A 26,351-nucleotide genomic window follows, 5' to 3' on the forward strand; every position below is an offset into this window, starting at 1 on the left:
GGGGGACGAATGGAAAACCACCATGTTCACCCCCCTGGGAGCCTTCGAATACTTAGTTATGCCATTCGGATTACAGTCCGGCTCCGCCTGCTTTCAAGCTTTCATGCACCACGTGTTGGGGTCCCTGCTGTACAAAAACTGCGTAGCCTTCTTGGACGACGTCTTAATTTATTGTGACAATGAGAAGCAACATGTCAAGGACGTCAGGGAAGTGCTAAAGAGACTGCAGAGGCACCAGTTGTGGGTCAAGCTGGAAAAATGCCAATTTCACACAAGGGAGGTCGAGTTTCTGGGGTACAAGTTGTCAGACAAGGGTGTAGCTATGGACCCCAGCAAGGTGCAGGCGGTACTGGAATGGAAGGCCCCCAAGACCCGGAAGGACGTGCAGAGGTTCCTAGGGTTCAGCAACTTTTACAGGAAGTTCATCAAGAACTTCGCTCATTTGACAGCACCCATCACAGACTGTCTCAGCAGCAAAAAGAAGTTCGTCTGGACGGAAGGGGCCCAGCGATCCTTTGAAAGCCTGAAGAAAGCATTCGCGTCGGAAGAGCAACTCCTGCACATGGATCTGGAGAAGCCCATGAGGCTAGAGACCGACGCGTCAGACAGGGCCATAGGAGCCGTACTTTTGCAGCCCGGAACCCAGCAGGAGTGGAGGCCGTGCGCCTTTTTCTCGAGGAAGCTGAACAAGTCAGAGCAGAACTACACAGTGTATGACCGCGAACTGCTAGCTATCTATGCTGCGTTTCGCCGGTGGAGACATCTGTTGATAGGGGCGTGGCACAAGATCCAGGTTTGCACGGATCACAAGAACTTGGAGTACTGGAGGACTGCGCGAGTACTCAACCAGAGACAGATTCGATGGGCACAAGAGTTCTCCAAGTTTTCCTTCGAGATCTGGTATGTGCCGGGAGCGGAGAATGTTAGAGCCGATGCTCTCTCCCGGAAGCCAGAGTACATGGAAGGAGAGGGACCGCCGGAAGCCCGACACGTGTTCCCCGAGGACAGATGGGTGTGTGGGGGAGTGTTGGTTGGGAAACGGGAACTGGCCGGTCTCACCAGGGACGACGAGTTCGCCCAAACTAAAATCAGGGCACTACGGGAAGGAAGGGAAAACCAGGGAGAATTTGAGGAAAAGGAAGGAGTACTGTACTATAAGGGAGCGCTGTACGTACCGGGGGAGACATTGAGGGGAAGGGTACTCAAACAACTCCACGACAACCCAACAGCAGGGCACTTTGGTCAGCACAAGACCATGCTGCTTGTCACCAGGCAGTTCTGGTGGCCAAGGGTGAGGGAAGATGTATGGGAGTACGTACGGGGGTGCGACCGCTGCCAGAGGGCAAAGGGGGAGAGGGCGGCACCTGCAGGGCTACTGGAACCCTTACCTACACCGGGAAGACCCTGGGAGGTGGTCTCCATAGATTTTATGACTGATTTGCCCAAATCAAGAGGGAAGACAGCAGTCATGGTAGTAGTCGACCTACTGACAAAAATGTGCCATTTTATAGCTTGCTCGCATGCGGTGATGGCAGAGGAAACGGCCAGATTGTTTGTAGATCACATATTCAGGTTGCATGGGGCTCCCTCGAGGGTCATCTCAGATCGCGGGAAACAATTTACTTCAAGGTTCTGGAGGAAGCTCATGAGCTTGCTGCAGGTCGAGGTGGGGTTCTCGACGGTGAGACACCCGGAAACCAACGGACAAGCGGAACGAGCGAACAGTATACTCCAGCAATACCTACGCTGCTACGTCAGCGAGAGACAGAACGATTGGGTAGAGAAACTAGCGCTGGCTGAATTTGCATACAACAACGCTGAACACGTGTCCACGGGAATGAGCCCGTTCATGGCCAATTATGGGTGTCACCCCAGGCCTTCCCGGGGAGAGGGGAGGAAGGGTGGAGCGTACCTGCAGCAGAGCAGTTTGTGGAAGAAATGGAGGCCTTGCACCAGCAACTCCAGATGAATTTGGAGAGGGCCAAAGAAATTTACAAGAGGCAGGCAGACAAGCACCGTCGGGAAGGGGAGACCATACGGGTGGGGGACCGGGTGTGGTTGTCAACCCGAGGGTTACCCTTTAAGGGAGGGTGCAAGAAGTTGCAGCCGAGGCGACTGGGACCTTTTGAGGTAACACAGCAGGTGAACCCTGTGGCATATAGGCTCAAGCTGCCGGACAGCATGAAGTTACACCCGGTGTTCCATAGGTCCCTACTCTCTCCATACAGGGAGGGGCGGGAATTCCCGGGACGGGAGGGGGAAGCCACCACACACCCGCAAGTAGAGGAGAAAGAACACCACAACCAAGCCACGGAAATACTCGATTCCAGGTGGCGGGGGCGCAGAGTAGAGTACTTGGTCGCTTGGGAGGGGGAACCCCGGTCTGAAGACACGTGGGTTCCCGCGGAGGCAATCAATGACGGGTATCTAGTGGAAGAGTTCCACAGTCGGTTCCCACGCAAACCAAAACCACCAGCGAGATTCTGGGAGGAGCAATTTGGCACCACCGACGACGAGGAGGAGTTCGAGGGTTTTCCTGACTCCAAAGAGGAGGGAGGAGAAGCGTCGGAGAGGGAGGATTCAAACTGGGAGGCCCACCCCGCGAGGAGAGATCAGAGAGGGTGGGAAGCGGGTTTTGAATCCTCTGAGGATAGCGACAGCTCCTTCCGAGGATTTCCCGCATCGTCTGTCGAGGACCGGGACGAAGTTGGATCCAGAGGTGGGGCCGGGGGTGGAGGGGGTTCTGGGGGGGAGATGGATGTCAGGGAACTGCCATCGGAACGAGAGGAGGAGGAGAGGCTCCACAATGATGCTGGAGAGGGGCCAAGTAGGGAGAGAGGCAGGTCTCCTGTTGGGGAAGAAATTCAGCACGACACCAGGGATGGAGGGGGGCCAATGGGGGAAGCGGAGAGCAGGCCCCGAGACTCTTCACTGGACACCAGCGGAGAGAGCACAGGTCCTCCGCTACCCACGCCCACCCTGCGCAGAAGGCTTCCGTGCAGGGAGGCTAGGAGGAGACTGGGCGTCAAACAACTTTTATGTTGGAAAAGGTTGAAGAAACGCCCACTGTCGGATTCTGCCAGCGACTGAGCAGCCACGAAGTGAGGGGCTGTCCAGCCAGGAAAGGTTTAACCAGGCCACCTACCCAGGAGTGGCGGCAACTTACGCACGAGCAACCCCATAACCATTAGAGTTTATGTCGCTGGAGCACCCTGGAGAAGACGGGGATGCCTTTTCCAGAGCTATGCTCACCAGAGGACGCTCACAGATCCGGGGGGGGGGGGCTGCAGATAGCCCGGAGCATTATCCCAACAGTTTAATCACCCAACGGGAAAATAATTTACCCACTTTTCTGATCCCAATAATTCAGTGGGAAGACTCAACGAAATATGGATCACAAAGGACATGTTGAGTGAATTCCAAAAAGCTGAAATTCACCCCAGCACAATTTCAGACCACAACCTGGTGGAAATATAGTTAAAAGAGGTAGCGTATGAACGAAAATCTATTAAAAGATGAAAAGATCTTACAAAAAGCCCAACAAACACTAAAATAATATTTTGAATTGAATTCAAATCGAGGAACAGATATGAAAACTGTCTGGGAGTCAAGTAAAGCTTAGGTAAAGGTAAAGGGACCCCTGACCATTAGGTCCAGTTGTGACCGACTCTGGGGTTGTGGCGCTCATCTCGCTTTATTGGCCAAGGGAGCCTGCGTACAGCTTCCGAGTCATGTGGCCAGCATGGTGAACCAGAGCAGCACACGGAAACGCTGTTTACCTTCCCGCCGGAGCGGTACCTATTCATCTACTTGCACTTTGATGTGCTTTCGAACTGCTAGGTTGGCAGGAGCAGGGACCGAGCAACGGGAGCTCACCCCATCGTGGGGATTCGAACCGCCGACCTTCTGATCGGCAAGTCCTAGGCTTTGTGGTTTAACCCACAGCGCCACCCGCTTAGGGGTTTCTTTATTCAAGAAAATGCATATGAAAGAAAAATGAAAGAAAGGAAAAACATTGAAATATGGGAAGCACTAAAGCAAAAGGAAAGAGAATTATGCAAACATCCAGATAATGAAAACATTAAGCAAAACATCAAAATTCTTCAAATGTCATTCTCAATGTTGATAAATGAAGAGCTGGAATGGAAAATTAAATGGTTGAACCTAAAACAGTTTGAATTTGGGACTAAGCCTGGAAAACTTCTGGCCTGGCAATTAAAGAAAGAGAGAGGAAAGGATAATTAATAAAATCAAAATAGAAGATCAATGGATTGATGACCAAAATGAAATAAATAATAACTAATAACTTTATCAAATATTATAAAGAACTATACCAAGAAGGGTCAGAAGGAATAGACAAAATGAAAAACTACCTAGAGGAAAACAAATTACCGTAGATCCCAGAGGATAAAATTACTTTATTGAACTCACCAATTACGCCTTTAGAGGTTCAACAAGCAATACAAAGATCCAAAACAGGGAAAACCCCTGGTCCAGATGGGCTCCCAGCAATATATTACAAAAAAATGGAATAAATTCAATTTCTCCCCCTAAAAGATCTAATGAATGATATACTGATGAACAGATCCCTCCCAAACTCGTGGAAGGAAAGTTACATCATGCTTATTCCAAAGCAAGGAGCTGACCTAACAAACAAAGCCAACTACAGGCCAATTGTGCTTTTAAATAATGACTACAAAATCTTCGCAGATGTCCTAGCCTCCAGGCTCAAAATAACTCTACAAGAACTGATACACAGAAGCCAAACTGGATTTCTACAAGGGTGCAAAATGCAGGAAAATATTAGACATGTTATTAAAGTGTTGGAATATTTGGATCTCAAAATAGACAAACCTGCTGTGATTATGCTAGTAGATACTGAGAAAGCATCTGATAACCTCTCGTGGAAATTTATGAAAGAACTACTGGTTACCAAGTTACCAAGTTTTATTACGGCAAAAGCCAGTGACACTAAACACCACAAGATCAAACAAAAAGAAATCAACAACAACATCAGAAAAGAAAAAAAAAGGATTACACAAGGGAACTTCGCAGTGTGCCATTCAACAGAAGAGATTTACGCTTCCTGATTACTAAAGTGCAAAATTTGGCCACCTCATATGATATTGAGCTTCCAGAAGGTATTTTCGTAGAATTTCGGGGGAGGATTCCAAATAATGTTGTAGGGGTATGAATTTTGATAAAAGCGGCAAAATAAGTTGAACTCGCTCTTCACTATAAAATTCGCAAAATAGAAGGATGTGTGTGACAGATTCTACCTTATTAGACATACAGGGGCAGAGGCGCGCATGCATTGGTACCCGCGTGAATTTGCCGTACAGCACTGCTGAGGGCATTGTCTCAAAGCGGGCTCTAGAGAAAGCCCATCTATAAGCTTCGTTAGTGATGTTAGTTAAGTAAGGGGCAGTTGCAAAATTAGGCCAAGCTTTTAAACATCTATACGTCTCCGGGAGTAGGGCGTCTTCTTGTTGTAATTCGACATCGTAAAGTCTCTGAGTGATAATTGCTTTTGCCTTATTCAGAGTTCCAATAAAAAGGTTTTCAGGGTTTAGGCCAATTTGTTTGATCTTATTAGTTATTTGCATAAGCCAAGGAGGATAGGGAACTGCGGCCAGGAAGCAAGGTAACAGTCCCTTAGGATTGTAATGGATTTTCAGCCAGAGGGATATTGCTTGCTTCCAGACTTTTAATTCCACTCTGGGCAGTCCTGCCTCTTGCCTTAAGACTGCATTAGGTGTACACTTTGGGGTAGCAAATAATGATCTAAAGAATTTTGATTGCACTGTTTCAAGGGTCTTAAGGTTGGCAGAGGGGCTAATTTGAGAGCCATACAGGAGTTGGGCTAAAGATTTTGCCTGAAAGACTTTTAGGGCCATCGGGAGGAAGCCAGCTCCTTTCCTTCTGAATAATCTAAGGATGGCATTTGCACTTCTTCCTGCTGATATAGCTGATGTGGTCAGGTGTGTTGACAATTTGGCATTATAAGAGAAAGTAATGCCTAAGTATTGGAAGGTCTTAGTCTGTTCAATGGCGTTTCCCTTTACGCTCCAATTATCTTTCCTGAAGGAGCGGTTAAAATGTACAATTTTGGTTTTGGCAAAATTAATTGTTAACAGTTCAGTGTTACATTGGTCACTAAACTTTCCTAAGGCACGTTTCAGACCCACTTTGGTTTGAGAGAGAAGAACAGCGTCATCCGCATACATTAAAACTGGTACTTTTCTGCCGTTAGAGAACATGGGGGGGTGGGTTTCGATTTCACGGCAACATGTGACCAGGGAGTTAACATAGATGTTAAATAAAAATGGGGCTAATAGGCATCCTTGTCTAACTCCTCTTTGGACTGGGATTTCTCTAGAGAGTCTGCCGTCCTGTGCGAGTCTTATCTGGAGGGTATTGTTCTCATGAAGCTTAATCATCAGAAGTAATAACCTTCTGTTAATACCCATATTGGCCAATTTGGCCCAGAGCCTACCCCTGGATACAGAATCAAACCTAGGGGAACCTCCCCTATTCAATTGAAAATCGATAAAAAATGGATTTTGGCTGTTAAAATATTCTCTATTTGCATCATATGCATCAATGTTTATATTCACCCACTTATGAAACAAACTGATCTTAAAAACATCTGGAACGAACTGGAAGACTGCATTCTCCTTCTCTCAAATAAGTTTCCCTCTGCTTCCTTAATTATTGGTGGGGACTTTAATGCAAGGCTAGGCCACTCAGACGAACAGAACTACTGGTAAAAATGAAGTTTGGAGAAAATTTTTGTAGAGGAATAAGGGACATATATGCTGAACAGCAAGCTAAAATAATTATTAATGGCAATATTACGAAGGAATGCCAAATGAATAAAGGTACATGCCAAGGCTGCCCCTTATATCCCTTAATATTTATTTTGGTTTTGGAAATTTTAAATAGAAGAATACTAGAAGAAAGCCAAATTAAAGGGAGATAGGTCTTATAAAATAAAGGCATTCGCTGATGACTTGCTTATAATGACGGAAAACCCAAAAGAGAGCTTATCAAAAATAATGGAAATAATACAAAAATTTGGCAAAGTAGCAGGATTCAAACGAAATAAAACAAAAACAAAAATACTGGTTAAGAACACATCAAATCAAGAAAAAAGAACTGGAGGGGGCCACCAGGGGGCGCACTGGAAGATGGCCGACAATAACATCTCTCCGACCCACACGAGGTAATTAAGAGGCTGATATGGGAGTATGCAGCCTCCCTTGCCCCCCCAAGGGAATGGGGGGGACTGCCTTGGCAGCTGTGCCCATAATTCACCCCCGGATTCGAAAGAAGGGGGTGTGGGCACTTGGCACGAAGCCCTCGGGTGAGGTCGGCTCTCCCTGACGCTGTCTCTAATTGCGCACTGGTTAGCATTAGCTCGAAATATATAATCGGAAATATATAATTGGAAAGAAGCGAATGCACATACATCAAGTGAAGATCGGGAGTAAAGACTGCTGAATAATGGGATCTCTGTGAGCGGAGCGACGGGCTGGAAAATAAATCAAGTGAAGAATCATCATTAAAAGATCGGTATGTTGGACTGAACCGGAAAGGGGGGGGAGGAAAAAACTTTTCTTTTTTTTGTCTTATGTGAGTATTCAATAACCCTCCCCTCCAGAGAGAAGAATCGTTGCAAATTACTAATCACAAGCAGGAGAATAAGAAACTGTGTGGAAATGAATTATTGATTAAAGAGAGGACTGGTGGAAACATCGGGGATTGGAAAGAAAGCTTTATGACGCAGCTAAAAATGGAGCTTCATTAAGACAGGCTTGCTCATAGGAGGACGAGGGGGAGGAGGACCAGGGTCATCGGAATGTGAATGTATGGTGATCGGAATGTGATCTTGACCTGGCAGAGCCCCCTGAGATATAGATTGGCAAGCCTGTGAAATCAACGGACAGACTGTGGGAATGTTTTTTACGGAGGTGTGGAAATGGCGTCTGTCCTTTATGTGATAGGACTCTTGGAAAGTGTAAAACCCACACAGGACATGTTTATTTTCAACCCGCTTATGAAGATTATCAGATATCACAAAGAAAGGAATATATGATAACAACAAGAAGATGAGGAAAATAACAAAGAGACTATCTGGACAGAACTGGATAGAACTGTTTAATTAAAGCAGCAGCAAGAATGATGTTTGGATCCCTTTTGGAGCTTGAAGTATGGGTACCCCCAACAAAATTTTAAAAATTTGGCTGTATAATTTGGAACTAATGTGATTTGGAATTGATGTGATTTGATTGGCCTGTTAATAAAAATTATATTTAAAAAAAAAGAAAAACAACTGGAAAAAATGTTTGGTTTGAAAATCTGCCAAAAAGCAAAATACTTGGGCATCTGGCTAACTTCAAAGAATATTACCATATTTTTCGCTTTATAAGATGCACTTTTCCCCTCCTAAAAAGTAAGGAAATGTGCAGGCTGCTCAGCTTTTGCGGAAGCCAGGAGTGCACCGATCCCTCTTGCTCTCCTGGCTTCAGGGATAGCCACCCAAAGCCTCCTGAGCGCAGCGGGAGCCTACCGCTGTGCTCAGGAGGCTTTGCGTTGCTTTCGCTGAAGTTTTCCCTCTCTGCGCAGTGCCCCTTCAGCGAAGCGGGAGGAGAAACGGAAGGGGCTCCGCTTCTCCTGCTGCTTCACTGAAGGGGCGCTGCGCAGAAAGGGAGAGAATATATTTTTTTCTTGTTCTCCTCCTCAAAAACTAGGTGTGTCTTATGGTCAGGTGTGTCTTATAGAGCGAAAGATATGGTAACTTATTTCAGGATAATTATGTAAAAACCTGGGAGAAGATCAAAATAAATTTGGATATTTGGGCCAGACTTAAACTATCTTTTACAGGAATAATTTCAGTCATAAAAATGAGTTTTCTACCAAAACTACTTTTTTTATTCCAATCAATCCTAATACTGGGCAAGAGGGGCCACCTCAAGGAATGGCAGCATCTATTTCAAGGTTCATTTGGTAGGGGAAGAGGCCCAGAATCAAGCATCAGATCTTAATTGATATTAAAAACAGAGGGGGTCTCTCCCTGCCAGACCTAAGATTGTATTATGAGGTGGCCTGTCTAACGTGGCTAAAAGATTGGTGTACACTCCAAAATTCAGAATTGCTTGACTTAGAGGGACACAACAATAGGTACGGCTGGCATGCGTACCTAGTATACGAGAAAGTAGAAGTACAGTGGTACCTCGGGTTGCATACGCTTCAGGTTACATACACTTCAGGTTACAGACTCCGCTAACCCAGAAATAGTACCTAGAACAGAAATTGTGCTCCGGCGGCGCAGCGGCAGCGGGAGGCCCCATTAGCTAAAGTAGTGCTTCAGGTTAAGAACAGTTTCAGGTTAAGAACGGACCTCCGGAACGAATTAAGTACTTAACCCAAGGTACCACTGTACATCAAAACTTCCTGAGCCATATTGCTGGGAAATCCTTGTATAAGGTCTGGAAAAAATATAAAGACCTTCTGGAACCTAAGATGCCCAGCTGGATTATCACCAATGGAAGTCCTAGGAGTTAAAAGAAAAAACACAGAAGGAAACTGGCTGATGTACCAAGTACTATTGAAGGAAGAAGAGAACCAGCTAAAGCTGAAGAAATTTGAAGAAGTAAGAGAATATGTTGTTGACTGGTTCCAATATTATCAATTATTTGAGAGATTCAAAGTTGACAAAGGGAAAAGCTTTGCTCAAGAAAGTTCAAGATTTGAGTTAGACTTAATTAGGACAAAAACCAAAGCTCTCTCGAAAACATACCAACTCCTCCTTGACTAGGAAGTCAAGGAGGAGGAGGTTAATAAAGTTATTATTTACTAAAACTAAAACCACCACTTGCAACCAAGTATCTTCATCTTTCTTTCTTTTTTTTAAAAGATATTTATTGAAATTTTCCACTTTAATACATTAAAAAAATCAAAAAGGAAAAACAAAAAAGTTTAAAAACACATAGAGTTCACAATCCTTATTTTTCTATAACATATTTCCCTGACTTCCCCACACCTCCCCTTCTTATATTCCAATTCAAATTGTTAGTTCAGCAAGTTCTTATCCTTAATTTTTTACCTTTTTCTATTTAGTTCATTTAAAAAAGCCAATTTTACCTTATAAACATCAATATTTATCATCAATACTCATTCTTAAAACCTTTTTCTAAAGTCGACCCAAGTTCCCTTCCACGACTTCCCCAATCTTCATACAAATAACAAAACAGAATAAAAACAAAAACAGATTATAATTATGCACCCTTTGGATTCCCAAACTCCACCCCCCCTTTCCCAGTTTCAATCCCCAACAAATGTCCATCAGTCTTAATCTACTATCAGCCTGGAGATCTCACGTCCGAGGCTCTTAATTCTCTCTCAATTCCTCTCTGCCGGTTTTTTTGATGGTCCTTAATATTAAACACCAGATCTCGGAGAAGCTCTAGCCCAATGGGATCCATGTTTCTTCCAGCCAGACCTCCATACTTAAAAGTGGAGCCCAAATCTTGTTTCTTACTCCTTTCAAGTCCAAATGTCCCCAAAGCTCCAACTTCCACCTTAATCAGATTTGTAATCCTTGGATCTTCAGATCTCCACATTAGGAGATCTCTCCATTCTTCAATCTCCAATTCAAACCAGATTTGCATCATCCAGTTCTTATTTTCCTTTGTAGCCATCATGTCAGGCCTCTGGCTCTCCTTTGTCATCTGCAGCATTACAGCTCCTCCTTCCTTTTCCTCAGGAACAACATATATCTCTTTCTCCACACTCTCAAAGCTCTCAAGTTTCTCTTCTTGTCCAGCTGCATGGACTTCCTGAGTCAAGTCCTTATCAAATTCAATGAGTTTATTTACTGTTACATCCAGAGTTGCAACATTTGTAGCCAAAACATCAATTTGGCCTTGTAACTTTCCCAAGAGAACAAAAACTCGGTCCAATTTAGCTTGTATTTTCCCTCCTTCAGCCATTCTTGTAATGTCCCAAAACCCCCTCTAGAGGGATTTTGGTTACTTAATATTCCTTCCAGTTCAAATCCAAAAGTCAAGTTAGTTTGTATCAGTTCTTCCTTGTTTTCAACAAATTATAACCAAATTGTAACAAATATAACCAGCAGAGACAACAGAAACAAAGTTCTCTTTTTTAGTCTTGACAGCTAATTTGACAGCTGTCAAACTCTTCAATACCTCTTCAACAGGCTCTCTCGCGGATCACTCCCGGGTCCGGGGGGGTGGCACTTCAGCTCCCAGAATTAGCTCTTATCCTCCAGTAAGAATTCTTATACTGCCAAATCGTGAAATTAATGTCTTTTACCCAATAAAAAAGAAAAGATTCTCTCGACCTTAGTTAGCAGGTCCTTGCTTTAGATTATTTACAAGACGGGGAGACGGACTTCCTGTTTGCGCCTTCCCCGATCGTGCCTAATTCAAAAAAAATATATTTCTTTGTAAATCCAATTTCCGTACTACTCACGGGTTGTTGCTTTAAAGTCCAATTACTCACAAGAAGAAGTCAGCGCTCTCCGGCCATGGCAATGCGGCTTCACTCCGCAGGAGAAGCAGTCGACTCTCAGCACCGCGCCGCTCACCCCGTCCCCCGTTCTGAAGCCTTTAAAAAGCTCCTTCGCAGGTCGGGGGCGCAAATGGTGCCCGCCGGGTCACCAGGTTCACAGGCTTCACCGCCTGTGATTTTTAAGGGTCCCCGTGTCGCCGCAGCGGGAAGACCCAAATCCTGTGGAGCCGATTCCCTCCGGAGCTCGGAGGGAATCCGCCATTCGCCGATGGCGCTAACCCGGAAGTCGTATCTTCATCTTTCTTTGTCTCTTTCCCCCTTTTCTTTCTTTCTTTCTTTCTCTCTCTTTCTTTCTTTCTTTCTTTTCCTTCTCTTTCCCTCTTTTTCTTTCTCTCCTTTTTATTTTACCCTAACTTCCATTCCTCCAATCCTCTGCTCTTCCCCCTTTTCTCCACTTCTTTTTCATCTTTAACCTCTATATTGTTGTTTGGCTCTGTTCCTGAACACACCCTTGCCAACCTTAAATTCTTAATTCTTTTCTATGAACGCATAACCCCACCCTCCACCCTCAACTGGACCCCAATACCCCCTTGGTGCATATGACTGCACAGACGTGTACACACAGGTGCACCCCCGAATAACCCCCTCAAACACACACCCTTCCTCTGGCCCCACCCCATCAATATCTCACACCCCTGCCTACCAACCCCTTTATGTGAACTGTCTGTCTATTGGCTTACTCGTCTGTCTGCTTGTCTGCCCCCCCTGGCCCTGGCACCACCGCTGAGGAGACATGCAGTAACCCCAGAGAAGCCCTTAAAGCACAGCCCAGACGGAACACTAATGGCTGCCTAATCCAGACACTCTGTAAAAGCCACCAGTCAACAACGCCTGTTCAGCTCAACAACACTCAGGAACCACCACCACAACTCCTAACCACAACACATCCTTCTCCAAGAGAACACCAAGCAGGTCTCAAACCAAAAAGATCAGTGAGACTGTGATGACACCAACCAGGGAGATGGCAAACAGCACTGAGAACACAACCCCCCCAAGATGACAATGACCCAGCAACAAAATGAGAACTGAAGGAAGTGAAAATGAGACTAAACGAACTACTGAAAGCATTAAGTGAACTAACCTCTAAAGTGGAAACTCTAGAAAACAAGAACCACATACAAGAAAGAATACTAGAGAAGTACCAAGAGGAAAACACACGTGTGAATAATAAATTGGCTGAACTGGAAAGTCACCTGGAAATAATAGAAACGGAAAATAAAGTCATGAAAATCAAACAGGCGGACCTCGAAGACCGTAGTAGACGCTGCAACATCCGCTTCCACAACTTTCCTGAAACAGTGGAGGAGAAAAGCCCAGCAGACCTAATTGTACGCTGGCTGAAAAATACAATCCCAAACTTGAGACTTGAAGTAGATGACCTGGAGAGGGCTCACAGAGCCCTAAAACCTATGCCGAAACCCAGCGCGCCCCCCCAAGAGACATAATTGTGTGCTTCACATGCTACAAAAATAAAGAGGAGGCATGGAATAACCTCAGAAACTCAATCAACCTTCGATATGGAGACAAACCCATACTGGCCTTACAGGATTTATCTCAGGACACCCTAAAACAGAGAAAAAGCCTATGCCCATGCACCCAGCATCTCCAACAAGCAGGGATCAAATACCAATGGGGCTTCCCCTTCTGTAACAACCAACACAACACAACACAACACATGGCTACCAACATACCTGAAGCCCTGCAACTACTGAAGAACCTTGAACTCAACCCTCCACCGGAATGGCAACTGACAGACACACCAAGTGACAGCAATGACCACGATGAAACAGCAGCAAACAACTTGTGGTTGATCGCAAAGCCATGAGCAAGTGGGATTCAGCCCTTAGGGGAGAATCCAGCTTTTCGGGGGAAAGGGTGGCATTGCATGGGTGCTGCAAGCCCCCAAAAACCTCAGGAGGAAGATTCTGAGGGCAGGTTCCCAGCAAAGCCAAATAGCGGTCTCTGCACTGCCTAATACGCTCCTTTTAGGAGTGGGAAGATCGGCGAGATCGAGACACCAGCGCGGGACGCCATTTTCTACTCCTGAGAAGCACAGCCTTAAGCTTACCTGGCACAGCAATCGATTCCAAAAGAAGAAGAAAATTTGGATTAATTTGATGAGAAATAAAAAACTTTAATAATTAGAATAATTCGGAAGCAGCGGGGTGGAAAAAAGGAGGTCAGCCCTGTCTGGGATTTGAACTTAGACGCAGGTGGCACTGTGGGTAAAAGCCTCAGCGCCTAGGGCTTGCTGATCGAAAGGTCGGCGGTTCGAATCCCCGCAGCGAGGTGCGCTCCCGTTGTTCAGTCCCAGCGCCTGCCAACCTAGCAGTTCGAAAGCACTCCCGGGTGCAAGTAGGTAAATAGGGACCGTTTACTAGCGGGAAGGTAAACGGCGTTTCCGTGTGCGGCTCTGGCTCACCAGAGCAGCGATGTCACGCTGGCCACGTGACCCGGAAGTGTCTCCGGACAGCGCTGGCCCCCGGCCTCTTGAGTGAGATGGGCGCACAACCCTAGAGTCTGTCAAGACTGGCCCGTACGGGCAGGGGTACCTTTACCTTTTTACATGACGTTCCTATGGAACAACAAACATATGATCTTACCTACAGCGGAAATATAAACTTCAACACAAACACATTTGCTGAAAAGTAGAACTGTCTATATATTGATTTAAAAGGGTTGAATACCTCTTACTGTGGATATTGTTTGTCTATCTTAGGATCTCTGAGACGGCAGAGGAGGAGAACCTCCTGGAAAACTTTTACTTTTGTTTTTGTGGAACTGCGTAGTTAAAGTTAAAAAGCTTCATATTTTTTATTTCTTTTAGTTCTTGTTATTGCCAGACAGCAGTATGTTGGGGGAAAGCTACTAAGCCCAAGCAGGAACTGATTTGGAATTATGGATTGTATATTTTTATATTTTTGAGGAGGAGTGGAGCAGAAAATAAGACCTTAAATTACCCCCCGCCTTCTTCTTTACGGATTGATATTGGATTGGTGGATTATTTTTTATTTGGATTTCTTTTTTAAATATAGATATTACCTGTTCTTCTTCTTTTTTACTTTTTGGATCGTGGGATTTCAAATGGAATTAGGCCAGCAAGTGGCTGAAGAATTGGTTTGATTTTTATTTGGCGATTTTTTAAAAAAATAAAACACTTGAAGGCAAATAGAAGATTTCTTGTTCCTTGATATTAACGGATTCGCTGTTCCTGTGTTTATTGTGTGGGGAAAGCTGTGTGGTGCATTAGCCAAGCAAGTGGCAGAAGAAATTTATTATCTTTGATTTTTAATAATTCGAGACATTTTGGGGATTTTAATCCTTTTGTTCTGACACGGTGGATTAGCCAAACAAGAGGCGAAAAATATTGCTTTTTTCTCCTTTGTTTTCTTTCTGAATGCTTAACATTGGTGGGGGACACCTAGTGGTGAAGAGTGAAGTAACATTTATAATAGAATAGAAGCATAATGTCAGCACAGAAAAAGGCAGGAGAAGGACGAACACCATTAGAAAGGAGGAGATCGAAACAAGAAAGTAAAAATAAAGGAGGCATTTTGAAAATGTTTGCAGAAATAAAAAATGATATAAAAACAGATATAAAACAGAGTGAAAAAAATCTTGAGACAAGGCTTGAGCAAATGGATAAAAAAATTGATATGACTGTTTCTGAACTGAGAGGTCAGATGAAAGAGATAACTAAAAGAACACAAAGTTTAGAATGAATCAGACAAAGCAAGAAGTAAGAGATATGAAAAAGGAGGAAGAAAAAAAGAAGTCTCAGAAATGAACAAAACACAGGAGGAGTTGTGGGACGTGATTGCTATGAATGAATTGAGGCAACAAGAAATGAATTTGAGGTTTAGATCAGTTCCAGAATAACAAGGGGAAAATATTTTGGAAAAACTAACAACAGAAATCGCACAATGGTTAAATATGGAGGTAGAGGAAGTGGCAAAAACAATACAAAATGCATTTAGGATCAAAACAAAGACTACAAAGGCAAAAAAAATTCCAGGAGATTGTTAGATTATATTCAAAGATAGAGAAATGAGAAATTTGATTTTGCAGAAAAATAGAGAATAATAATAATAATAATAATTTATTATTTATACCCCGCCCATCTGGCTGAGTTTCCCCAGCCACTCTGGGCGGCTCCCAATCAGTGTTAAAAACAGTACAGCGTTACATATTAAAAACTTCCCTGAACAGGGCTGCCTTAAGATGTCTTCTGAATGTCAGGTAATTATTTATCTCTTTGACATCTGATGGGAGGGTGTTCCACAGGGCGGGCGCCACTACCGAGAAGGCCCTCTGTCTGGTTCCCTGTAGCCTCACTTCTCGCAATGAGGGAACCGCCAGAAGGCCCTCGGCGCTGGATCTCAGTGTCCGGGCTGAACGATGGGGGTGGAGACGCTCCTTCAGGTATACAGGACCGAGGCTGTTTAGGGCTTTAAAGGTCAGCACCAACACTTTGAATCGTGCTCGGAAACGTACTGGGAGCCAATGCAGATCTCTCAGAACCGGTGTTATGTGGTCCCGGCGGCCACTCCCAGTCACCAGTCTAGCTGCCGCATTCTGGATTAATTGCAGTTTCCGGGTCACATTCAAAGGTAGCCCCACGTAGAGCGCATTGCAGTAGTCCAAGCGTGAGATAACTAGAGAAGAGATTACGGTATGTATTGAGGGAACATTTACAATCATTTTTAAAGACGTTCCACTTCGTTTGTTGAAAAAATGTGACCAATATAAGACTTTGACACAAATATTGCGGGAAAAATGGAATTGAATTTAAATGGGAGTTCCCAGAAGGAGTCTCATTCTATTATAAAGAAAAGAAATTCAAATTCAAGAGTGTGGATGAGACATATAAATTTTTGAGGAGATATAAAGAGTTGGGAAGAGGAGAAGAAGCAGCGGCGGTGGCCCCGGAAGGAGAAGATATTGATAATTTGGAAGAAGAGGAGGAAGAAGAACAGGTTTAGAACTTTTATAGTTTTATTTATCAAAAGAAACCAAAATGGCATTAAAATTATGGACTTGGAATATGAATGGCATAAATAATAAAAATAAAAGGAACAAAATTGAGCATTTTTTGTTAAACAATAATTGGGACATTATTTGTTTACAAGAGACTCACGTAGCCAGAAAACATAGAAGAGTACTGGTTAATAAAAAATTGGGAAATGAATTTATCTCATCAGATAAAAGTAAGAAGAGGGGAGTGATGATGTATATAAAAAACAAACTAGAAGCTCGGCAAATCTTCAAAGATGAAGAGGGCAGGGTAATTGCAGTACAAGTCACTTGGCAAGGCAAAAAACTGATAATTGTGGGAATTTATGCACCAAATGGTAGTAAGATGAAATTTTATAAAGATCTGGAAGAAAAATTATTGGAATTTATGGATCAAAAAATTATAATAATGGGAGATATGAATGGAGTGGTCTCATTGGATAGATCAAGGAGAAAAGAAAAATCGAAGGAAGGGAAATTACCTAGGACCTTTTTCTCTATGATAGAGAACTGTAATTTGATAGATGTCTGGAGACTGAGACACCCATTAGATAAACAATTTACCCACTTTTCAGAACCAAATCAATCAGCTTCAAGAAGAGATTACATGTGGACATCTAGTGAATTAACACCTAGAGTCACAAAAATTGAAATACAACCAAAGATACTTTCAGATCATAATGCAATTAAGTGTGAAATAAAAGAATTAAAGGAAAGGACTTTTCGATGGAGGTTAAATAAAAATCTATTAGAGGATCAGAAAACAAATGAGAAGGCACAGAAGATGCTAATGGAATATTTTGTAAATAATTGTAACAAAGAAACCAAAGTGAACATGGTGTGGGACGCCAGTAAAGCGGTTATGTGAGGTTTCTTTATTCAACAAAACAGCATCAGGAAAAAATGTAGAGAGAAAGGAAAAAAGGAAATTTTAAATCAGATAATGGAAAATGAGAAAAAGTTAATTAAACTAACTAAAAATGCTTAAAAAAACCAGAGGTCTCTACGACATTTGGAGTGAGCAAAACCCGGGAGACACCAGCCACACATTCCAATCCAGATGCCAGAATACAGTGTCCAGACTGGACAGCATCCTGCTCACACAGGGTCTAATCCCCTCAGTGGAATCAACGAACATAGGTAACATTAAAATCACAGATCACGCCCCAGTAGAAGTCACAGTTAATATAGGAGAGGAGACACAAACCACCCCATCATGGTCCTTCAGTCCCATCCTAACCTCAAACAATCAAATTAGAGAGAGTCTCACCAAAACTCTCCAAAACTACTTCAAGGAAAACGATGTAGACAATATAATAACCCCCCTCCTATGGGACGCAATGAAAGCAGTCACCAGAGAAGACTCCCTAGAAATCAACAAAACAATGATCAGCATTCTATACTCTAAACAACGCTTCTATGACTATAGAGGGGAAAACTCCAGACTATTAGCAAATAGATGTAGAAAAAAATGGGTGGTTTCTGTTTGTGCCACTGTGCAGCTGCTTAGAGTCACAAGACTCTGTTTAAATTCCAGAGACATCCCAGGCTGTTGGAAGTCTCACGGGAGATGGGAGACGGATGTGACGTTACTGGTTTCCTGTTCCTTTGTTTGTTCAGTTGCTCTCTGCTCTCACAGAGAGAGGATGTATTTCTTTTCTATCTGCGTAGCTTAGCAATAAAACTCTTAGCATGTAGCTCATATTTCTCGTAACTTCTGCCGCTTTGAAACGCTGCGGAATGGGAACGTGCTTGGAGCCTTATCAGAGGCTCAGGTCGTTAATTATCATCGGAGGGCGATTCCAGAGGAGCTTGGAGGAGCTCAGTCGAATGCAGGTTCTGACATTTTTGGTTTCCGGCCCAGAAGAACGGAATGCAGCTTATCTTCTCTGCGTGTCAAGAAGATTGATGAGAGGTATGTGCTCATTGCCCCGGGAAGCCTGCCAGTCCCTAATTAATTGGCAATTAGGGTGGACTTTGAACTTCTAGCCAAAGCACTGACCGGTTGCGGCAGAAGTTCATGAGCATGCAAAAGCCTCAAGCAGTATGCTGTTTGAAACGCAGCTGCTTGTAAACAGACGCAGCATGCTTCAATGACACAGAAGGCCAATGCCAGAATAATGGAGGCCCTTCAAAATGCGATGGCAATTCCTAAGCTCTCAAAGGGGAATTATCAGGAGTGGGTGCAGTATGCAGAAGCTCTGCTAAGAAAAGAGGGTCTGTTTAATGTGATAACAGATGCCCCCCCAGCTCCAGTTACCGAAGCATGGGAGGCTAAGGATTCCAAAGCAAGGGAAATCTGACGCTTATCGTGTCTCCTGAAGAGTTATGTCTTTTGCGTGACAAGGCCTCAGCCAAAGAGATGTAGGACAGTCTCCAACACTCACATTTAAGAACAGACACGGGAGCTTCTTTGTTCTTTTATGCCAAGTTGCATGATATGGCACTTGTTGAAGGAGCAGAAGTACGTGCTCACCTCATGGAAATGCAGAATCTCAGGCACGAGTTGCAACAGCGTGGAATCACCTTTCCAGAGGCTGTGCATTCCTTCATGATTCTACATTCTTTGGGTTCAAGTTGGGAAGCAATTGCCAGCCAGCTTGCTGTTTTGCCTACTGCTCAGCTAACGGTAGCGCATGTCACTGCTGTGGTGTTAAATGAAGCGGATCGGTGTAGTACTAGCTGTATCACTAAGGGGGAGTCCTCACAGACGTCATCCCAGAATGCAGTGCAACCACTAGATGGTGCCAAAGCTTTGAAGGCAGTGACATGCTACGTGTGTAGACGTCTAGGCCATGTGAAGAGGGAGTGCAAACATACCAAGGCCAAGGCAACAGAGCAGCGCAGCGAAAGTTCAATGCGGGGAAAAGGCAAAGGCAAAGGTCCGATGTCCAGGACAATGCAACACAAGGCAATGGTCTCACGCTTCACTCCAAAGGTCCAGAAGACGTCTAGATCTTTCTTCATCGTCGACTCGGGAGCCACCCAGCACGTCAGCAAAGACAAACACCTGTTCGTGTCCTTTACTCCACAGGAAGGTGCGATTCACCAAGCGGATGACCACACAATCTCCAGTCAAGGCTACAGAACGGTTTTTCTTCACAGCTTGGATGCTTCGATACGCAACATTCTTTTCGTTCCAGATGCTGCACACAACCTGTTGAGCGTCTCACAGCTGACTGAACAGGACAGACATTTCCTTCAAGAAGAGGAAGTGCACCATCACCAAGAAAGATGACTTTCTATTGCATGCTGATTATGTTGATCATTTGTTTGTATTGCATTATGATGATTCTGTTGATGTTGTGCAAGATACTAGCAAGGTTTTGCATGCAGGATGTATTCATGATTATCACAGGAAACTTGGTCACTTAAACTTTGAGGCAGTTTCCAAAATGCCTGCCTTAATTGAAGGTATGACTATTAAACCCTGCAGGTACCACATAAAGTGTAAGGCATGCGCAGCAAACAAGGTTAAAATGCTGCAAAAGGTAAGGTATCTAGTAGACAAGCTACAGAACCATATCAGGTACTGCATGCTGATCTCGTTAGTCCTCTAGCACCCTCTTTGGGTGGAGCCAGGTACTTCATGGTCCTCATTGATTCATTTTCCAGGTATGAACACATTTTCCATGTGTTCAATCTCCAGCAGAAATCAGAAGCGTTTCCTAGGTTCAAGGAATTCTGTGCTTGGTTGAAAAATGTGCATGATAAACAGGTGAAATGTTTATTTACAGATCGAGGGGGAGAATTCACTTCTCAGCAGTTTGAAGCTTTTCTGACTGAGAAAGGAATTCAACATGATTTGTCAAGTCCACGGTCTCCTTGGATGAATGGACTTTGTGAAAGAGCAAGCCAAACTTTGCTTCAAGGCTTGAAAACCTTGCTGCATGATGCCAATCTTCCAGAGAGTTATTGGGTAGAAGCGCTCAGCTGTTTTGTTTATACTTACAATCGCAGATTATCATCACCGATTGGTTGTACCCCCTATGAAAAGATGTTTGGCAAGAAACCATACATCAAGCACATGAGAATTTTTGGTTCTGACATGTGGGTTCACACACCACAAAACTCCAAGTTAGGCAAACATGGTTTGCATGGTATCTTTCTAGGATATCAGAAAGGTTCTTACAGAGTAATGATGACTGACACTAATACAATTAGGCTCACTAGAAGTGTTGAGTACAATGCCAAGTGGGGGGAGAATGTGGGAATTTTCCAATGTTATCCTGATGACAGTGAAGAGTCTGAGGATAAACAGCAGCAAAACCCCACACCCACTGATGAAGGTTCTGATTCTGAATCTGAAACTGAATCAGATGATTCAGAGGATTTCAAGAGTGCTAAGGCCTCTCTGCGACCCTCTGAAGGCTCTGATCGAGAATTGGAGGAACCACTGTTCACTACAGGCCCCTTTTCTCCTAAGAAAGAAGAGGGGAGCGCTGAAGACTTACATCTAATTTGCAGGTCTGAAAGAGCCACAAAAGATAGACCTCCAAAGAGATTTGCTGATGAATTTGCTAAAGCAGCCAAAGCTGTAACTGCTGTTAAAAGCTCCAAGAAGGTATTTGAACCTTCAAGCTTCCAAGAGATCCAGGCTTTGGACTCAAAGGATGCTGAGCCATGGTTAACTGCCATGAAGGCTGAGTGTCAGGGATCTGTTGGCTGAGAAGGGGGGAGAGATCGGAATGTACAGGGAGCTGCCTCCTTTAATGAGCAGCTGCACTTCGTCAGAGAGAAGAGGAGGAGGGGCTGTCAGGAAACACGGAAACAGAGAGAAAGGAACAGCCTCCAACACTTCAGTCTTTACGTAGGGAGAGGAGGAAAGGGGGGGGGCTCAGGAAGTTTCTATGCTGGAAAGGGAAGAAGCAGGAGCCACTTCCGGCAACTGATAGTGACTGAGGAAGACATGCTTTTAAGAGCTCTGGATTGTACATAGTTTTTGGACTTAATAAATCTTGTAAAGCTGGCTGGAGTCCCGAGTTGTTATCTAGGCTAGCACCCACATATCATCCTGACAGTTTGCCGGAAGTCCATTGCCGGGAGCTAGCAAGGAGGGAGAGACAACCAGCGATGGAGGAGGGGACGAGGAAAGAATTTGCTGCTTTGAAACAACGACACCTAGAACTGGAACAACATGTGCAGGAATTGCGAATTAGGCTGGAGGAACGCAGGTCGCAAGATCAGGAATTGAGGGGTGCCCCGCTGGGAAGGAAAATGCCTTCATTGGTTGGTAGGTTCGATGGGGACCCCCAGGAATATTTGAGCTTTAAGACTGAAATGAAATATGCCCTGGATCTCCAGAGGAGTGAATTTGCCAACGATCAGCAGAGGGTGGCTTTTGTAATCAGTCATTTGGCAGGGTCAGCGAGGGAATGGGTGCGGCTCCTAATTGCCACCGATAATGATGCACTCCGGGATCTGGGGAAGTTTTATGAGGTGATGGATGCCGATGTTGGGATATGAGTACTATGCAGCTGCGAACAAGCAGTTCGATGTTTACATCACATGATGGGTCTAACCGTGGGACAGGATGTTCCAGGCAATTCTCAGGGATTTGTTCTCTGTGTAATATGAGACCTTCCTGTTGCTTGTGTCGAGGAAGTCTAACGCAGTTGCTCGGAGGAGACTGAGTGAGCAGGCATGCTTTTTGTACAGTGTACAGTCAGAAATAAAGTAGAGATGAAAAAGACTTTCTGACTGATTTTTTCTCCTGCTGCTATACAAGGGGGAAGGGGGTGTGCACCTTTCATCAGGGAGGTGTCGCCTATCAAGATCTCCCTGGTCTGCCGGGATGCCAGCCAGGGTGGGTCACCGGCAAACAGGCCCCGACAAGCCTGGGAAGATGAGCCAGCCTTCTCGAGGGGGCCAGTTTCCAACAAGTGGATAAATGAGCCAGCCTTCCCGAGGGGGCCAGTTTCCAACAGCCATGTTTACAAATGAGAGCCAAATTGATATGACTCAGCAGCAATTACTGGCCTTGAGGCAAGGGAGTCTGACTATCCGCAGTTACTGGTCTCAAATTGCAATGCTTGTCCACAAGCTGGGCTGGGACTTGAGCTCTGAACCAGTGCAGGCTCTTTTTAAGGCAGGGCTAAATTCAGACGTGAAGGATGAGCTTTCAAGGGGCCCCCGGCCCAAGGACATGGACGCGTTAACTAAGGCTGCCTTAGCTGTGGGGGTGCGGCAGGAGACCCGTTTGCTGGAGAGGAGGGAGAACAGAGGGGAGCGTTTCCATGGCAACCGCATTCCTGAGATACCAGCAGGGGTTTCTCAAGGTCAGAGTCAGCCAGAGCCCATGGAAATCAACTCAGCCCGCATGCGGGAGCATTCAAAAGTTCAGCAACAGGAGAAAAAGGAGGAAAAGGACTGGAAAGCTGCCAAGAAGCGTTTTCTGTGCCAAAGACCAGGCCACTTTGCCAGAGTGTGTCCGGAACGTCGTAACTGGCAAGGGATGGTGGGGGCCACGCCACAGGGGGGAGAGGAAGTGCCCCAGGTGCAGGGAAACAGAAAGGCCTGGCTGGTGGGAAACCGGGGCAACAGCCAGGCAGGAGCAGCAGCGAAGAGCCCCGACCAGGCCACCCCAAAGTAGGCATAGTGGTCAGGGTGCTGCTGGAGCTCCCCAATGGCCACGCAATGGAGGTCCATGCCCTAGTTGATTCGGGGGCCAGTGCAAACTTTTTCAGCAGGGACTTTGCTGCACAGCACCAGCTGCCGCTCGATTTTCCTTTGCAAGTTACCACGATTGATGGTAGGGAACTATTGGGGGGAGGTCACACATCAGACTCCTCCCATGAGAATGCGGATCTCCATGCACTCCGAGACCATCGCCTTTCACATGGCCACCTTGGCAGGGCCACCCATTATTTTGGGAATGAGTTTGTTGGCCATGCATGACCCAGTGGTGTCATGGCACCAGTGGTCCCTGTCTTTCGGGTCGACCCACTGCCTAGAGCACTGCCTGGGAGGAGAGGAACCCTGGGAAAGAAAGGCCCAGGTGGTGACAATGTGTCTGGGGGAGAAGGCAAGATCCCTCCACAATACAGGGACTTGGAGGAGGTGTTCAGTGAGAGAGAGGCCGACGCGTTACTGCCTCACCGGCCATACGACTGCCAGATCAACTTGGTCCCGGGGGCCAAGTTACCGGCTGGTAAGCTGTACTCAATGTCCGACCAAGAGATACAGGATTTGAAGGAGTTTATTGACAAGAACCTGAAAAGGGGGTTCATCAGGGAGTCCAAGGCGGTGGGTAGCTGTCCTGTGTTCTTTGTGGACAAGAGAGGGACGAAAGAACGGAGGCTGGTGGTGGACTTTAGAATTTTGAATTCCTTGACGGAACCCCTGGCCTTTCCCATGCCGAGAATCGACGACGTTTTGGAGAGAGTGCGGAAGGGGAATTTTTTTACAAAACTGGACCTCAGGGGGGCGTACAATCTCATCAGGGTGCGCGAGGGAGACGAATGGAAAACCACTGTGTTTACCCCCCTTGGGGCATTTGAATATCTTGTTATGCCCTTCGGTTTACAAAGCGGAAGCCCGTGCTTCCAGGCGTTCATGCACCATGCTACTGTACCGTAACTGCGTTTGTTTTTTGGATGACATTTTGATATACTCCGAAAACGAAAAGCAGCATGTGGAGGACGTGCGTCAGGTTCTGGGTAAGCTAAAGGAGCATCACTTGTGGGTGAAGCTGGAAAAATGCCAGTTCCACACGAGGGAGGTCGAGTTCCTGGGTTACTGGCTGTCGAATAAGGGTCTGGCAATGGATCCGGAGAAGGTGAAGGCCGTGGTAGAATGGAAGAGCCCCAAGACAAGGAAGGATGTTCAGCGGTTCCTGGACTTCAGCAACTTCTACAGGAAGTTTATCAATAACTTTCCGCGTTTGACCGCGCCCATAACGGATTGCCTCAGTGGGAAGAAGTTTCTGTGGACTGAAGAGGCACAAAAGGGATTTGAGAAACTGAAGAAAGTTTTTGCATCGGAGGAGCAGTTATTGCACGTCAACCCTGACAAGCCGCTGCGAGTGGAGACAGATGCGTCAGACCGGGCCATCGGAGCGGTCCTGATGCAGCAAGATGGGAGGGGAGATTGGAGACCGTGCGCCTTTTTCTCCCAGAAGCTGAAAAAGTCGGAGCTAAACTATAGTATTTATAACAAGGAGTTGCTGGTGATTTTTGCAGCTTTTAAACAGTGGAGGCACTTCCTGATTGGAGCGAAACATCAGACACAGGTGTGCATGGATCATAAGAACCTGGAGTACTGGCGGACCGCACGTGTGTTGTGCCAAAGGCAGATACGTTGGGCGGAGTTTTTTGCCAACTTCAACTTTAGGATTCAGTACATCCCAGGAGAGCAGAACGTGAGGGCGGATGTGCTATCACATAAACCGGAGTACTGGGCAGAAGAGGGACCTCCTGTAGTCAGGCTCATGTTCCCGGAGGACAGGTGGACTTGTGGGGGGGGCAGTGGTAGAGGAAAATGAACTGGTGCAACTGATGAGAGACGATGCTTTTGCTCAGCGGAAGCTGAGCGAACTCAAGGAGGGTGGGGGAGCTGAGGGAGGCTTCAAGGAGAAAGGGGCGCTGTTGTTTTATGGGGGGCACTGTATGTGCCGGGTGAATCCTGAAGGGCCAAAATTCTCAAGCAGCTCCACGACAACCCCACTGCGGGGCATTTTGGGCAACACAAGACCATGCTGTTGGTTACAAGGGACTTTTGGTGGCCCAAAGTGAGGGAGGACGTGTGGGAATATGTGAGAGGTCGTGACACATGTCAAAGGGCTAAGGGGGAGAGGGCTGCTCCGGCAGGATTACTAGAACCTTTGCCCACACCAGGTAAGCCATGGGAGGTGGTATCCATAGATTTTATAACGGACCTACACACGTCCACAGGTAAAACAGCAGTCATGGTGGTGGTGGTTCCTTCAAGGGTAATTTCTGACCAGGGGCGCAGTTCACCTCACGATTTTGGCGCAAGCTCATGGGTTTGCTGCAGGTAGAGGTGAGCTTCATGACAGCAAGGCACCCCGAAACCAATGGGCAAGCAGAGAGAGCAAATGGCATTTTGCAGCAGTATTTGCGATGTTATGTCAAGTCAGAGACAGAATGAGTGGGTGGAGAAATTAGCACTAGCAGAATTTGCGTACAACAACGCTGAACATGTGTCCACAGGGATGAGTCCTTTCCTTGCCAATTACGGGTGTCACCCCAGGGCCTTTCCGGGGTGCGGGGAGGAGTAGTGGAGTGTGCCAGCTGCCGAACAGTTTGCGGAAGAGATGGCGGCCATTCATGAACAGCTCCAGTTGAACCTGGAGAGGGCCAAGGAGGTGTACAAGAAGGAAGCAGACAGGCATCGAAGACCAGGGGAGGTCATCCGGGTGGGGGATAGGGTGTGGTTGTCCATGCAGGGCCTGCCCTGAAGGGGTGGGTGCAAAAAACTCAAGCCTAGGAGGGTGGGGCCCTTTGAGGTCATCCAACAGGTCAATCCCGTGGCATTTAAGTTGAAGCTGCTGGACAATATGAGGATCCATCCTGTCTTCCACAGGTCGCTGTTGTCGCCCTACAGGGAGGGGAGCAGCCATCCAGGGAGGGGGCAAGGGGTGACCACAACACCAGACATAGCGGAGAGGGAGAAATGCAACGAGGTGACAGAGATACTGGACTCTTGGTGGTGCAGGCAGCAACTAGAGTATCTAGTGGCCTGGGAGGGGCCACCTAGCTCAGAAAACACGTGGGTGCCGGAGA

At 45.8% G+C, this 26,351-nt stretch overlaps 1 protein-coding gene across 9 annotated transcripts in view; it reads right to left on the reverse strand.

The window, feature by feature from the left end:
• The window catches only part of LOC128406015 (far upstream element-binding protein 3-like), a 332,867-nt gene that overhangs the window by 46,996 nt on the left and 259,520 nt on the right, over positions 1-26,351 (reverse strand). Inside the window, exon 16 of one of the 9 annotated variants that reach the window (XM_053373071.1) lies at positions 24,060-24,539. The exons of the other annotated variants lie outside the window; for them this stretch is intronic. Within the exon in view, the coding sequence (XP_053229046.1) occupies positions 24,460-24,539 (80 nt within the window). The 3' untranslated portion in view covers positions 24,060-24,459. Of the gene's footprint in view, positions 1-24,059; positions 24,540-26,351 lie in introns of those variants that run through there. 9 annotated transcript variants of the gene reach the window in all.

Source organism: Podarcis raffonei, chromosome W (genome assembly GCF_027172205.1).
Source record: "Podarcis raffonei isolate rPodRaf1 chromosome W, rPodRaf1.pri, whole genome shotgun sequence".
NCBI lineage: Eukaryota > Metazoa > Chordata > Lepidosauria > Squamata > Lacertidae > Podarcis > Podarcis raffonei.